The 14012-nt window shown below is 39.9% G+C and overlaps 1 protein-coding gene across 3 annotated transcripts in view; it reads right to left on the bottom strand.

The window, feature by feature from the left end:
* Positions 1–14012, bottom strand: part of UGGT2 (UDP-glucose glycoprotein glucosyltransferase 2) — a 96617-nt gene that overhangs the window by 54990 nt on the left and 27615 nt on the right. For all 3 annotated transcript variants that reach the window (XM_064143879.1, XM_064143881.1, XM_064143880.1), the window contains 4 exons: positions 12925–13024; positions 10132–10192; positions 3645–3736; positions 1487–1637 (listed from right to left, as the gene is read on the bottom strand). In XM_064143879.1, coding sequence (XP_063999949.1) covers positions 1487–1637; positions 3645–3736; positions 10132–10192; positions 12925–13024 — 404 coding nt within the window. The remainder of the gene's footprint in view (positions 1–1486; positions 1638–3644; positions 3737–10131; positions 10193–12924; positions 13025–14012) is intronic.

Below are 14012 nucleotides of genomic sequence, written 5' to 3'. Positions count from 1 at the left end.
CAAGATTGGACGTGGCACTTACTGCCATGGTCTAGCCTTGAGCTCTGTGGTAAAGGGTTGGACTTGATGATCTATGAGGTCTCTTCCAACCTTGGTGATACTGTGATACTTTGTAATGCAAACTGTAGACAGTTTCAAGCAGGAAAAAAGTCTGAGTCATTGGACAGTTAGAAACAAGGTACTTAAGCTATTCACAGCATACTTAAGCTGTCCACAGTATACTTGTCTGTAGTCTTGCATAATACAAGAGCCTAACATTAGAGTATTATAGAGCCAGATGACTTGCTCTACGGTCAAATTCTATACCTATGAATGTGCAACGACTCTTAAATACATTCTTCTTTTAAACATTCTATATTTTAAAAGTTTAGTCAAGGTATAGGCTACAGAAAATGACTCCTGAAGTAATTGAAAGGATATAATTCTCTAAAATGTTTGTCATGTGTTGATTTGAATCTGCTGATGATATCCAATGCCATGATGCCATGACGGCAGCTTCAAAACAAAAGTGCTAATTGGAGCAAAGTGTCACAGGGCCTGAAGTTCAGATTGCAACATCAGAAGCTTCCTGGTCTGGTTGCTGCCTTTGGGTTTTGGGGTGTTGGCCTTTTCTGCTAGGCAGGCTGCAGGGGCTTGGGTAGGGAGAACTATTTTTATTGCTGGCTTCTGCATTTTGCTGAACATTTCCTGCAAACAGGCTAAAGGTTAGTTGTGCACTGTATTATCTCAGTAAATTTTTTATCTCTATCTAGGCTTTTGTGTGGTACTTTCTCTCCTGTCTGTGTGCTAGTATGAAGCTAGCTAGAATGTTTTGGTGAGAAGGACTAGATTACAGGCCGTGAAAGGAAAACAATATGGTGTCTACTTTGCTCATAGGCTTGCTGAGATGTACAAGAATAAGAATCAAAACATAGATAAGGCACTTCTCCTGCTGGAGAGATCTGAGCTGCATCTCTCTAACCTCACCCTCAGTTTCTCTGACTGATCCATTTTGCTTCCTAATCCCCTGGCCGAACCTCCATTCTTCCTTAGGACTGTGGTAAGGTTGAGAGGGGTAGAGGGAAGGTGGAAGGGCGACTGGAAGCTCCTCCTGGGGACTCAGATTTCTGAGAGGGCTGTTGTGCTTCTGTATTACCTTTTACCTTGTATATTTCTGTATACAACTGTACAGATTTTAAATATCTGCTTGTATATTGTGCTAAGCTGTAAATAATAAGCTTCATTCAATTTCCAGAGCTGGCTGAGTCTAGTCTGGGTGACTTCCAAAGTTGGGGGGGGGGGTGGTGAGCGGGGAACACCCAGACCATCACAGTGTGGAAAAAGGGAGACTTGTCAGAGCAGGCTATGTTAACCCAGGCCAGTACTTTAAACTGCTTATCAATATATGGGATTTCAATTACACAACAAACAAACCAACCCACTCCAGAACGTCTCATACATAGCACTATAAAACAGTATTTAAACAAAGAACTGTTGATTTACGTACTGTTATTGAAGAGTGGCGGATATCAAGTGCATAACTGTCGTCTGCAGGATGGATATGCAATCTCATGAACTTACTGAGGAGCCCCTCTTTGATTCCAAGTTCATGAAGGCCATGCATCACTTTTCCTTCCAGTTTAAGAGTCTCTAAGATACTTTTTCAGGAAGACAAAATGCATAGTGTTTACATATTTTTCATTCTTATGTCCTAAGAAGAGTTCTAGTTTAAAGACCATTCATGTGGGGATTACTATTCTTGTATTATATTAATTTTTTTAACATTCCCCTGCAGTGAAATGTTTAAAACAAAACCAGTTGGTAACACTATATATCTCCAGCTTACTTTAAAAAGAAATTACACAGCTCTTCTGTTACTCATGTTTATTTTATATCAAGGAATTTCCTTCATCTTTCGTAAAATCCAGTAGGATAGCAGAGTGGAAAGTTGCTTGCTGCATTGTACCAGCTGAGGCAGAAGGAGGGTAGGTTAAAGAGAAGCTTTGCAAGTGTGTAGAGAAGCAGAGAGAAAGTGATGAAGACACAGTGAGCTAGCACCAAGTCTGAATTATGGAGGGAACTCATAGATACATCTCTAAAGCTAAATTCTACCAGCTGAGGCAGAAGGAGGGTAGGTTAAAGAGAAGCTTTGCAAGTGTGTAGAGAAGCAGAGAGAAAGTGATAAAGACACAGTGAGCTAGCACCAAGTCTGAATTATGGAAGGAATTCATAGATACATCTCTAAAGGAAAGCTTACCAGAAGACACAACATTCTGAAAACTACATAGGAGGATGGAAATAAACCCAAAGTATTGATTAGCAGAATACAGTATCACAGCATCACAGTATTATCAGGGTTGGAAGAGACCTCACAGATCATCAAGTCCAACCCTTTACCACAGAGCTCAAGGCTAGACCATGGCACCAAGTGCCACGTCCAATCCTGCCTTGAACAGCTTCAGGGACAGCGACTCCACCACCTCCCCGGGCAGCCCATTCCAGTGTCCAATGACTCTCTCAGTGAAGAACTTTCTCCTCACCTCCAGCCTAAATCTCCCCTGGCGCAGCATGAGGCTGTGTCCTCTCGTTCTGGCACTGGCCACCTGAGAGAAGAGAGCAACCTCCTCCTGGCCACAACCACCCCTCAGGTAGTTGTACACTGGACTTCACAAATGCCTTTATTTCTATCTTGTTTCACTCTGAGTTTTCTCTATTGTGACAGTTGAGTTTTTTCCCCTCCCAAAAAATGTATTGAGTTTTTATCTAGCACTAGTATTAAAAACTGCTATAAATATTTGCATCAGTTCCAAGAAAGATACAAGTGACTCCATCTCAAAACTTGAAACTTGACTGAGAAAAAAAATAAGTAAAAAAATATGAGTATAAATGCTAAACCCAAGAGAGTTGATGAGTCTCCACAGAGGAGAAAAGAAGACATTTTGAGCTAAAAATGGACACAAAAAATTGTAGACTCTGTCACATTATAGAAATGTTAAATAAAACCCCAACCCAGCCTTAGCATCACTCTGTCTACTAAAAGATGCAGGCCTCCAAAGATGATTTTGAAGTAGTCATGTCTGTCCTGCTGTTGGCAACATACAGAAGAACGCAAGGGAGGAATGTTTAGCTTATGCCTGTGAGCATAAGAAAGCCAAGTCACATCCAAAAAAAAAAAATTAATGACACACATTAGAAAAAGATTTCTTACAGCAAAATGCTTTAAGCTCTGCATTAACAGAACTTAGCCTTAAAAGGTGGACAGACACCCACAAGCAAGTAAAAAAATAAACCTGAAGTGTTATGCATTTGAATTTAATGCCTGCACACTTCCTGTAACTTTGAGGAGACAGGGACATGAAAGCATTTCATTTGCTTCTTATCAAGTGCTCTTCACCCCTTTGTATACAAACATGTTGGATTCCTTCCATTTCCAAATTAATTTTACATGGTGAGTTACAAAATCGTCAGCAAATGAGAAAACACATGCCAAGAGGATAAGCTGTTTAAAACTACTTCTGTAATGTTCATATTCAAAGCAAAGATGCTGTAAACCAGTATTCCCTCTACTGGAGCACTCCAAAATGTAACAGATGAGGTTATTCATTACCATGAGCACAACTTCTCTAGCTTTAGTATTAATCTTCAAACAAAATGTCCTGTCTTACCTAAAAGGATCATGGAAATCCAGGTCAATCTGAAGGCCATTTAGAAATAAACGTGCTTCTCCAGGTTGGATTCCAAGTGTTTTATGTAAATGCTATAAAGGTAAAAAACACTGCTAACATATTTAGGTCTATGTCAACACTAAAACACATACATTGATATATGTAAGTAAAACTATTTAATTCTGAAGAACAGACACATCAAATCTCTTCCACCGTGCTAGTTTGAAGATAACAGGAATATTCTGGTGAGAAGAAATAGATGATAGGCTGTGAAAAGGAAGCAATGGTGATGTCTACTTTACTCCTAGGATTGCTGAGATGTATAAAAACAAGAACACAAACACAGATAACAGAGTTGCTCTCTGTCTCTGGCTGCATGCACTTCTCTCCCTAACCCGCTGTTCGTGTGACTAATCTGTCTACTTCCTAACTCCCCTGGCCAATCCTCCAAACTCACTTTGAACGTAAGGCAAAGTCTGCAATAAGGTAGAGGGATGGAAGAGAGCTGGAAGCGGTGGTTGAAAGCCCCTCCTGGGGACTCTGGTTTCTGGGAGGACTGTTGTGTTTCTGTATTACTTTTTAATTTGTATACTACAGTATATATTGTAAATACCTGCTTGTATATTGTGCTAATATAAAGCTTCATTCTAATTCCCAGCTTGGCTGAGTGTAGTCTGAGTGATTTCATAAGAGTGGGACGGTAGGTAACACCCAAGCCATCACATCCACGTAATTTATCCTTTTAACTGAGTGCTGTTGATAAAAATATTGTCAACACACTTTTATTTGTACTTTCAATGCACAAATACACGTGAAAACAGCTAAAAATTCCTCCACCGCAAACAACCTCTTAGTTCCCAACAGATGAAGAGAAAGCCTCCCTTCAGGTAGCTGTAGACAGCAATGAGGGCACCTCTGAGCCTCCTCTTCACCTGGCTAAACAACCCCAGCTCCCTCAGCCTCTCTTCACAGGGCTGTGTTCCAGCTTTGTCACCCTTCTCTGGACATGTTCCAGTATCTCAACATCCCTCTTGAATTGAGGGGCCCAGAACTGGACACAGGACTCAAGGTGTGGCCTGACCAGTGCAGAGTACAGGGGCAGAATAACCTCCCTTGTCCTACTGGCCACACTGTTCCTGATCCAGGCCAGGATGCCATTGATGCTCTTGGCCACCTGGGCACACTGCTGGCTCATCTTGAGCCTACATTCTACCAGCTTCCTGAGTTTCAAAAATAAGGATCATAAATGCATGGCAGTAAGTTTCCCACAGTCAGACAAGGAAAGAAAGATAACTTAATTACTTTTGTAATTATACACTTCCTTTTATTCTCAATCTTATAGAATCACAGAAAAGTTTTGTGATATCTCCAAAAACTTGGTATAGAATAGGATGAACTTCTGTCTTCTTTATACCTAGCTGTTGCTTTGAATTACTCTGGCCCAATAGCAATCGACTTGGATTATGGTTTTAATAGCAGCACTGTGCCACAGAGTACTTGACTGCAGAAAACTGCCTTTAATATTACTGGACTCAAGAAGAGAAGAAGAAATATAGAGAGATTTACAGTCTTAGACACCTTACCAGAACCTTTCATGGTTCTTGTGTAACAGCTAGAACAGGTCCTCTTTTTGAAGGTCTGAAATCAGCACTTAGGATAAGAGATTTCTTACCACACCTGAAAGCTTACTGGTCATTCCTATAAGCCCAGATACTCATGTAAACACAGATAATGAGAAAGACTGCAACTGGCTGGTGCAGGTCACAAAAATCTCAACACTAACAAAAATTAATGCAAGAACGATGAAAAAACAAAAATCAGTCACTGAGTACTGAGATGGGAGTCTAGAAGTTTTTCAAATCCTTCAATAGAGCCCTAAGAACTGAGCTGAATCAGAACTTAGACTAATTAATTTTGATGCTAGGCATTTACTTGTTGGTAAGACCATCCATTTGCCATAATAACTTGGCTCAAAGGAGTATTTAGGAATCCAAGATCAGAATTTAACCCTGACACTACTCACATAGTATTTTCTTCTTAACTGTCATCAAATTACTGCACTGAAGTTGAGTTGTATTTAATGAGATTTTTTTTTTAACCCATAGCAGGCTTTTGCCTATTTCTGTCATGATTTCATCCCAGCTAGCAACTAAGCACCACAATGACTGTTTGCTCACTGTGCACCTCAGTGGGATGGGGAGGAGAATCAAGAAAAAGCAAGTAAAACTCATGGAGTGAGGTAAGAACAGTTTAATAATTGAAATGAACCCAAACAAATCCCAAACATCTACCCCACCACAAAACAGAGCAAGAAAAGATAATTAAAAAAAAAAGACAGGTGATGCCCAATGCAATTACTCACCACCCACTGACTGCTGCAGACAGTTCCGGAGCAGTATCTGGCCCTCCCAGCCAACTCCCCCCAGCTTACACAGTGACCATGATGTGAGTAGGATCACAGGATATTAGGGGTTGGAAGGGACCCAAGGAGATCTAGTCCAACCTCCCTGCCAGAGCAGGACCACACAATGTCCTATGGTATGGAACATCCCTTTGCTTAGTTTCAGTCAGCTGTCCCTGCTGTGCTCCCCGCAAGCTTCTGGTGCATCTCCTTACTGGCCAGGCACAGGAAACTGAAAATTCCCTAAGTGCTACACAGCAGCAACTAAATTGTTAGTGTGTTACCAATATTACTCTCATACTACATCCAGAACACAGCACTGTACCAGCCACTAAGAAGAAAAATGACTCTATCCCAGTCAAAATTAGGACAATCTCTTAGTCAGGTATCAATTCATTATACCTAAATCATCACATTCCTATCAACTTTTAATACCTTTATTTCTTCCTGCTCTATTTCCTATTCAGCTTTCATTATCTTGAGAAGGAATCATCCAGTTAAACACAGTGTGAGATTGTATCTTTCCTGCTGCTAGATGGATGTACTGCAACTCAAGAATGCACATGCTACTTTACTGTGCTCTAGCAGCAGTATTCAGCAAGTTTCCCTACTTTCATTCAACACATTTTAGTCTTCAACTAAAGGGCCTGTAAACTCAGTTAGGAAGTAGAACAAAATAGTGTAGTAAGTGTCCAAGTTCCTTTTGCATTTAATGTATTTACAAAGTCTAAGGACTCATAGGAGCAATCCAGCTGATATCCAATTTAAGACTGCAAGGTAAGAACTCTTGGACTGGAAAGTGTAGGTCAATCAGAAAGGAATACATGTCCTAGCAGTCACTCACCAGACCTGTGGCTGTGAGGCTAGCTTGGACAGCCCAGAGTATATCACAGGATGTCAGAAATCCATGTTTAGGCAACTCAGCCATGTCTCACAAAACAATCACTGAGTGAGTTAAACTACTTCTGATGTCCATTGACTACATCACTACAACAGGAGCATAGGTACCAATATAAATACATCTAAATGCAGATATTGCTATTTTCAAACCAAATCTTAAATTTCCTAATCCTTATATTTAGTAATAATAGCCATTTTAATTCCTGATCTTACATTCCCACACACTCCACCCACCTCCCCATTCTGGAGTAGGTTTTGATTAAGCAGTTTTTCTTTTTTTTTGTATTAACAGAGCTGCAACTGCATAAACAGACATTGTAAAGACTTCATCAAGAAAGAAGAGATGAAGTCTTTACAGTGTCTCTTTCTCCAGTCGCACTTAGTGCCATGGTCTGGTTGAGTGGCTAGGGCTGGGTGCTAGGTTGGACTGGATGATCTTGGAGGTCTCTTCCAACCTGGTTGATTCTGTGATTCTCTGACTTCATGAAGAAAGAAGAAATGTCTTGACAACATCGTGCTCTGGAAAAACTATAATCATTTTGCTTCATCCAGACTGTAACTCTAACAACAAAGGAAAATCCATCTATCAACTGTACACAAAAAGCAGTGACATAGGGTGCAGATACTGATTTGCTTCCTTGAGCAAAAACTATGACAGCTCTCACTAATGAAAGAAACAAGAGGCCTGTAAAATGGTTGAGTCCATCCTAACATCTCTGTGAAAACTCAAGAATCAAGCATGCCCTCTGGACTCAAGACAGCTGAAGAGCTCAGGAAAGTGAACTGCTAGAATATGGGAGACACATTGTCAATACACCAGTCCCACATGCAATCACCTAAAGACAAGTAAAGCCCTATGCAATTGTTTCCAGAGTTGTTTTCAGGGACATTAACACTTGAGGTTGCCACTACTGGGGCACAAAATACTCAAGAGCCTTACACTAATTTAGGATGCTGGAGAGTTCCAACACACTCATGCGAAATCTTTGCTACAAAGGAGATGACAACCTGGTTGATTCTATGATTCTATGACAAACTCTTTATGTTGCATCAAGTACAAGAAGGGAGATTGTTTGCTTTCAATGTTTTGGAAGGTGGAAGAAATTGGAAAGACATTCCCTTCAAATATTAGTCTTGGCAAGGCCTGGATGTAAAAGTAAATGATGTAAAGCAAAATGATACATAGCAATACTGCAAAAGTAGAGGAGTGCCATAAATAAGAAATACATCCCCTTCATTATGGTGGTTGGTCAGTCTTAGAATCATAGAATCACCCAGGTTGGAAGAGACCTCCAAGGTCATTCAGTCCAACCTATCACCCAGCCCTATCCAGTCAACTAGACCATGGCACCAAGTTCCTCATCCAGTCTTTTCTTGTCTTAACACTATATGAAAACACAAGATCTGAAGATCAAGAATAAGGACACTGCTATGGTTGTCACTGCATATGACCAGTTCTAGAAGCACTCAGCTTGAAAGACAAAAATCTAAATTCTGAACTGAGACAGATGTCATCAACTTGACAAACGCAAAGCGGCTTCTTGGATTACAGTGGATTCAGTGAATCACAGAATGTTAGGGGTTCAAAGGGATCTCCAGAGATCAAGTTCAACTCCCCCCACAAAGCAGGATCACCCAGGGCAGGCTGTGCAGGAATAAATACAGGCAGGTTCTGAAAGTCTTCAGAGAAGGAGACTCCACAAGCTCCCTGAGCAAACTGTTCCATGACCCTCACCGCAAAAACGTGTCTCCTTATATTGAGGTGGAACCTCCTGTGTTACAGCCACTGTTCCTTGGGCACCACCAAAAAGAGACTGGCACCCTCATCTTGACACTGTGCTAGTTTGAAGCTAGCTAGAATGTTTTGGTGAGAAGAACTAGATTACAGGCTGTGAAGAGGAAACAAAGGTGATGTCTACTTCACTCATAGGCTTGCTGAGATGTATAAGAACAAGAATCCAAACATAGATAATGGAGTCGCTCTCTGCCTGAGCTCTGGGCTGTGTTTTCTCTCTCTAACTTCAGCTGCCATCTCTCTGATTAATCCACTTGCTTCCTAACCCCCCTGGCTGGTCCTCCATTCTTCCTTGGGGCATAAGGCAATGTCTGGAGTAAGGTAGAGGGGTGGGAGAAGGTGGAAGGGTGGTTGGGAGCCCCTCCTGGGGACTCAGGTTTCTGGGAGGGCTGTTGTGTTTCTGTATTACCTTTTACCTTGTCTATTTTTGTATATAGCTGTATATACTGTAAATATCTGCTTGTATATTGAGCTAAGCTGTAAATATAAGCTTCATTCAAATTTCCAGAGCCAGCTGAGTCTAGTCTGGGTGATTTCCAAAGTGGGGAGGGGTGGGGAACACCCAAACTATCACAGACACCCACCCCTCAGATATTTACAGACTTTATAAAGACCCATCTCAGTCTTCTTAAGACTAACCAGCCCTAAGTCTTTCATTCTTTCCTCATAGAAGAGATGCTGAAGTCTTGCAATCATACATCTCACATCAGTCACAGAGTCACAGGTGTTGAGATACTGGAATGCATCCAGAGAAGGGCGACAAAGCTGGTGAGGGGCCTGGAACACAGCCCTGTGAGGAGAGGCTGAGGGAGCTGGGGATGTTTAGCCTGCAGAAGGGAAGGCTCAGGGGTGACCTCATTGCTGTCTACAACTCAAAATGACACCAAAAAAAATGTCATGTGATACAAGACAGAGAAGATGGAGCATGCCAAGGATGAAAAGAAAACCACTGCCTACCACAGAGGATGATCAAAATACTTTGCAGAAGTTGCACACATAATTCTGGGTGTGCAAAGCTCAAAGCTAGCATGTGCTGGCCACAATACAACCAGGCTTAAATTCAGCATCAAAGCTCTAGAAAAATTAGCCAATATCTATTTTGATCTTACAGCACAACTGACAACTGAACATAATACACCATGAAAACTGTTTGTCCTTTCCTAATTCTGTAAAATCAGAAGAGGTATGGGGGGGGGGGGAAATACCAAGAAGAGTAGAAAGTGGAAAAACTTGAATTATTTCAACATTATTTTTTTAGTAAAAGATGTTTAGAACAATTAGTCCTTTTTCTCTGATAGAAAACATTGGAAAGTTGCTATACTAATAAAAAAAAAGCTCCAAAGGTAGCAATATGCCAGTAACTCAAATGTCCACCTGAAGAAAGAACAAACCTTTTGATTTTCTTCTATTTCACTTCGCATTTTCTTGTCTACCAGCACTCTGGTCAGTGATCTGCAAAAATATAATATTGGCATTACTCAGCCACTGTGTTTTAAAAAATACATTAAAAAATGCAAATATATATTCATAGAATCATAGAATCAACCAGGTTGGAAGAGACCTCGAAGATCATCCAGTCCAACATATTCCCCCAGCCCTATCCAGTCAACTAGACCATTCTTTAATGCCATATCCAATGCACTCTAATTGAAAACGAAAAAAACTAAAATTGAAGACTTATAAACAAGACTAATTCAGTGTCATAAATGTTTTATGTTCAAAACAAGTATTTTGTTCTGTGTTACTCTACTAAACCTAGGTTTCAAAATTTAAGCTAGGTGTTGCTGAAGTAATAATATCTGTGTGGTTTTTACTACTCTCAATCTACCTCTTGTTTTGTTTCTTTCTTTCTTTAATGTTGTGCTAGTTTGAAGCTAGCTAGCATGTTTTGGTGAGAAGAACTAGATTACAGGCTGTGAAAAGGAAAATAGAATGATGTCTACCTCACTCAAAAGGCTTGCTGAGAGATACAAGAATCCAAGCATAGATAGCTCACTTCTGCTAGGGAGCTTGGAGCTGCATTTCTCCCTCTAGCCTCTCTGCCGGTTTCTCTGGCTAATCCACTTTGCTTCCTAATCCCCTGTCTGAACCTTCATTCTTCCTTGGGACTAGGGTAAGGCTGAGGGGTAGGGAGAAGGTGAAGGGGTGGTTGGGAGCCCCTCCTGGGGACTCAGGTACCTGGGAGGGGAGTTGTGTTTCTGTATTACCTTTTACCTTGTCTATTTCTGTCTATAACTGTATATACTGTAAATATCTGCTTGTATATTGAGTTAAGATGGAAATAGAAGCTTCATTCAACATTTCCAGAGCTGGCTGAGCCTAGTCTGGGTGATTTCCAAGTGTGGGGGGGCAGGGAACACCCAAACCACTACAACAGTATAAATTAAAAGGTGAACGAAACTTTCAGAGGAATGGTATATTCACTTTTTATGGTCTTAAAGAAATCCCTGATTTTTTAAGGAACAGACAGTATTGATTTTCACAGCTATTGTTCTAAACTCTTTATGCAGCCTTTTCAATGCCAAATATGAATGATTTTTAAATGGCTGTCTTCCTATCTAAACTGTGTGGCATTTTAAACAACGTAAAAATACTGTTATTATAATAATCAGTTATCTATCTGAAGTGATTAAGCAGTATCTTTTCCTGTTTATTCTAGTGGGGGGGTTTGACTCAGCAGGTTAAGCATTAGTAGGTTATTAAGGAAATCTATTTTGTGCACTGTTTTTACCCAATGACCCTTTGATTTGAGTTTGCTGTCAGTGCAGACCTACTACTTGAAATTATTTAAGTATTTGTAATCTCTCATGTTAAAAATATTTATGATAACATGCTAGATTAGCACATTAGAATAAATCATACAGGACAGGAATTGCAGTTTCCCTTTTAATAATTCTAAAATCTTCTTATACTTTCACCCACAAAATGTTTGAAGAGTAGGCAAATTGTGCTCTAAAGTGACAAATACACAGCGGGAGTCAGAGTAGGATATAAAAATTTAATGACTCTTAAAAATCAACAATTGAATGACACCTAGCATACTTCAAACTGACTTTTTACTGTCCTTTCAAGTACAGAACTGGCCTTAAAAAAAATAAAATCATAGAATCAACCAGGTTGGAAGAGACATCTGAGATCACCCAGGCCAACTAGCATCCAGCCCTGTCCAATCAACTAGAGCATGGCACTTAAGTGCCTCAGCCAGGCTTTTCTTGAACACCTCCAGGGATGGTGACTCCACCACCTCCCTGGGCAGCCCATTCCAATGGCAAATCACTCTCTCTGGGAAGAGCCTCACTATGTATGTTCATTTCCACTCTTGTAATGGAAAGCTCCATTTTCTGATTGCTAAACTAGATGTAATCTTGTACCTTACTATTTCATAATAAGGATGTTTCAGGTATTTGAAGTGGTTTTCCTTCCTTGAAATAACAGGTTACAAAGGTATTTTTTTCCACTACAGTGTAGATTCTCTCTAACAGAAAATCAGACATGAAAACACTGAAACAATTAGCCAAGAATTGTAAAACACAAAAGCACACTGAGTTAAGAATCCTATTTAGCATCATATTTAATTCAGTAGTTCGAGTAAATATTGCTGATAGGATTACATGAAGAACTTATTAAACATAAAGAAAAGCAATTCTCAATTGCAAGACAAACAGTTTACAAACTTTTAATACTGGTACTGAGGAAAGTGTTATTAGTTTATTTAATATTTATCTTGATCTTTTATTAAGTAGTTTGTCATGAGAGTGAGATCCTCCCCAGTGAGACCTAGCTAACATTCAGTAGCTAGGTCCCAATCTTGCCAGCAATGCTGTGTTTAGAACTGCTGTGGGTGGATACCTTAACAAATTTATTAATAGAATTTTGCCTCTACCTTCTGTGAGTAGATCTGCTATTAACAGAATTTTCCACCTAGGTAAGTATCATTCCAGTAAAACTCAGAACCAGGCATCCAGTCCTAAGTGTCTGAAGGATTAGGATGCCTTCGTGGTATTTCCTGCATCCAGATACCAAAGATTCAAGAGAGCAATCATCAGCCTTCCTAGGAATTATTTTCTACTCAATGAGATTTCCTAGATTCCATCCTGCAGGATTTGGATATAAAGCTGTATTACTGTAATTAAATTCAAATGCAAACAAATGCACTCTTTAAAAAACAAGCTTAAGCATCATACCTGGCTCTTATTGGGAAGTTCTGAGCTATGTCCTTCATTATCTTTAAGGTATCATAAACAGGAGCAGACTTAATTCGAGCAGCTGCTTGAAAACTAAGATCTGGAAGAAAAAAACCAACACAAGAGGAAACCAGAAATATCACTTCCCATGAATACTGCTTTACAACCAGAAAACTGTGCTACATAAAATCTCTATTAAAATTTTTTGGTTTGATTATGCATTGCAAAACATTATGAAGTAACATTATTAGGGTTGAAAAGCCAAGTAACGTTGATAGGATTGAAAAGACAGGCATTTAAAAGTTTGAAATTCCAAATTCAGGCCCTCCTGAAAAATTCTGCTCAGCTTCCTTGAGAGTGATCACTGTTTCCAAAAAGAATATTTCAGATCCATTTCAACAGCTGCAGAAGGTGTGATCAGGTAAAGCAGTACCCGATTGCTGCTGCTGCTGTTACTACAGATAGTGATGCCTTATGTGCACTTAGGGCATACACTTTAAATCCTTCAAAAATTGTTATTAATTTCCATTTTCTGCTCAACAGCTAGAATATGAATATTCAAATCCCACTGAGGAAAAATGACAGGTCTTTTTACCTTCCTGGTTATCTCTGCTTAGGGACTGTCACTTACAGACCTCCCTTTGTGGCACGCTAGCACAGCTGAGAGAGCACTGCAAGGCACCTTGGGGAAAAGATGATCTTGAGCTTAAAGCAGATCTCAAAGTATGCTTTGAAAGCTAATGAAGCACTAGAGATTGAGAGGCTGTTCATACAATCTTTCACCATGAACAGTAAACCTAATTGCTTATCTAAAACATAAAAGCTCTTGAAAGACAGCTCTTGAATGGTGTTTAGGCTCTTTTATAAATAGAAGTATGCTCTGTAGCCAAAGGAATTTTGGTTGAATTTAGTTAAATTTTCACTTGGAAGCTAATTAAAGAAAATCAGAGAGCAGCTGAGCCATTAACTCAGCCACTATAATTAGTCATTAAGAATTAACTACAGAAAGCACCCAGCCATGCCAAGAGTATCAGAGTAACTGCACCACACAAAAAGGAGGGTGAAGGTCCCCTGTCTGAAAAGGCCCT

The sequence above is a fragment of the Pogoniulus pusillus genome, chromosome 5 (assembly GCF_015220805.1).
Source record: "Pogoniulus pusillus isolate bPogPus1 chromosome 5, bPogPus1.pri, whole genome shotgun sequence".
In the NCBI taxonomy this organism is placed as follows: Eukaryota; Metazoa; Chordata; class Aves; order Piciformes; family Lybiidae; genus Pogoniulus; species Pogoniulus pusillus.
The sequence above is the reverse complement of the archived record's forward strand: the minus strand, read 5'-3'. Positions and strand labels throughout refer to the sequence as shown.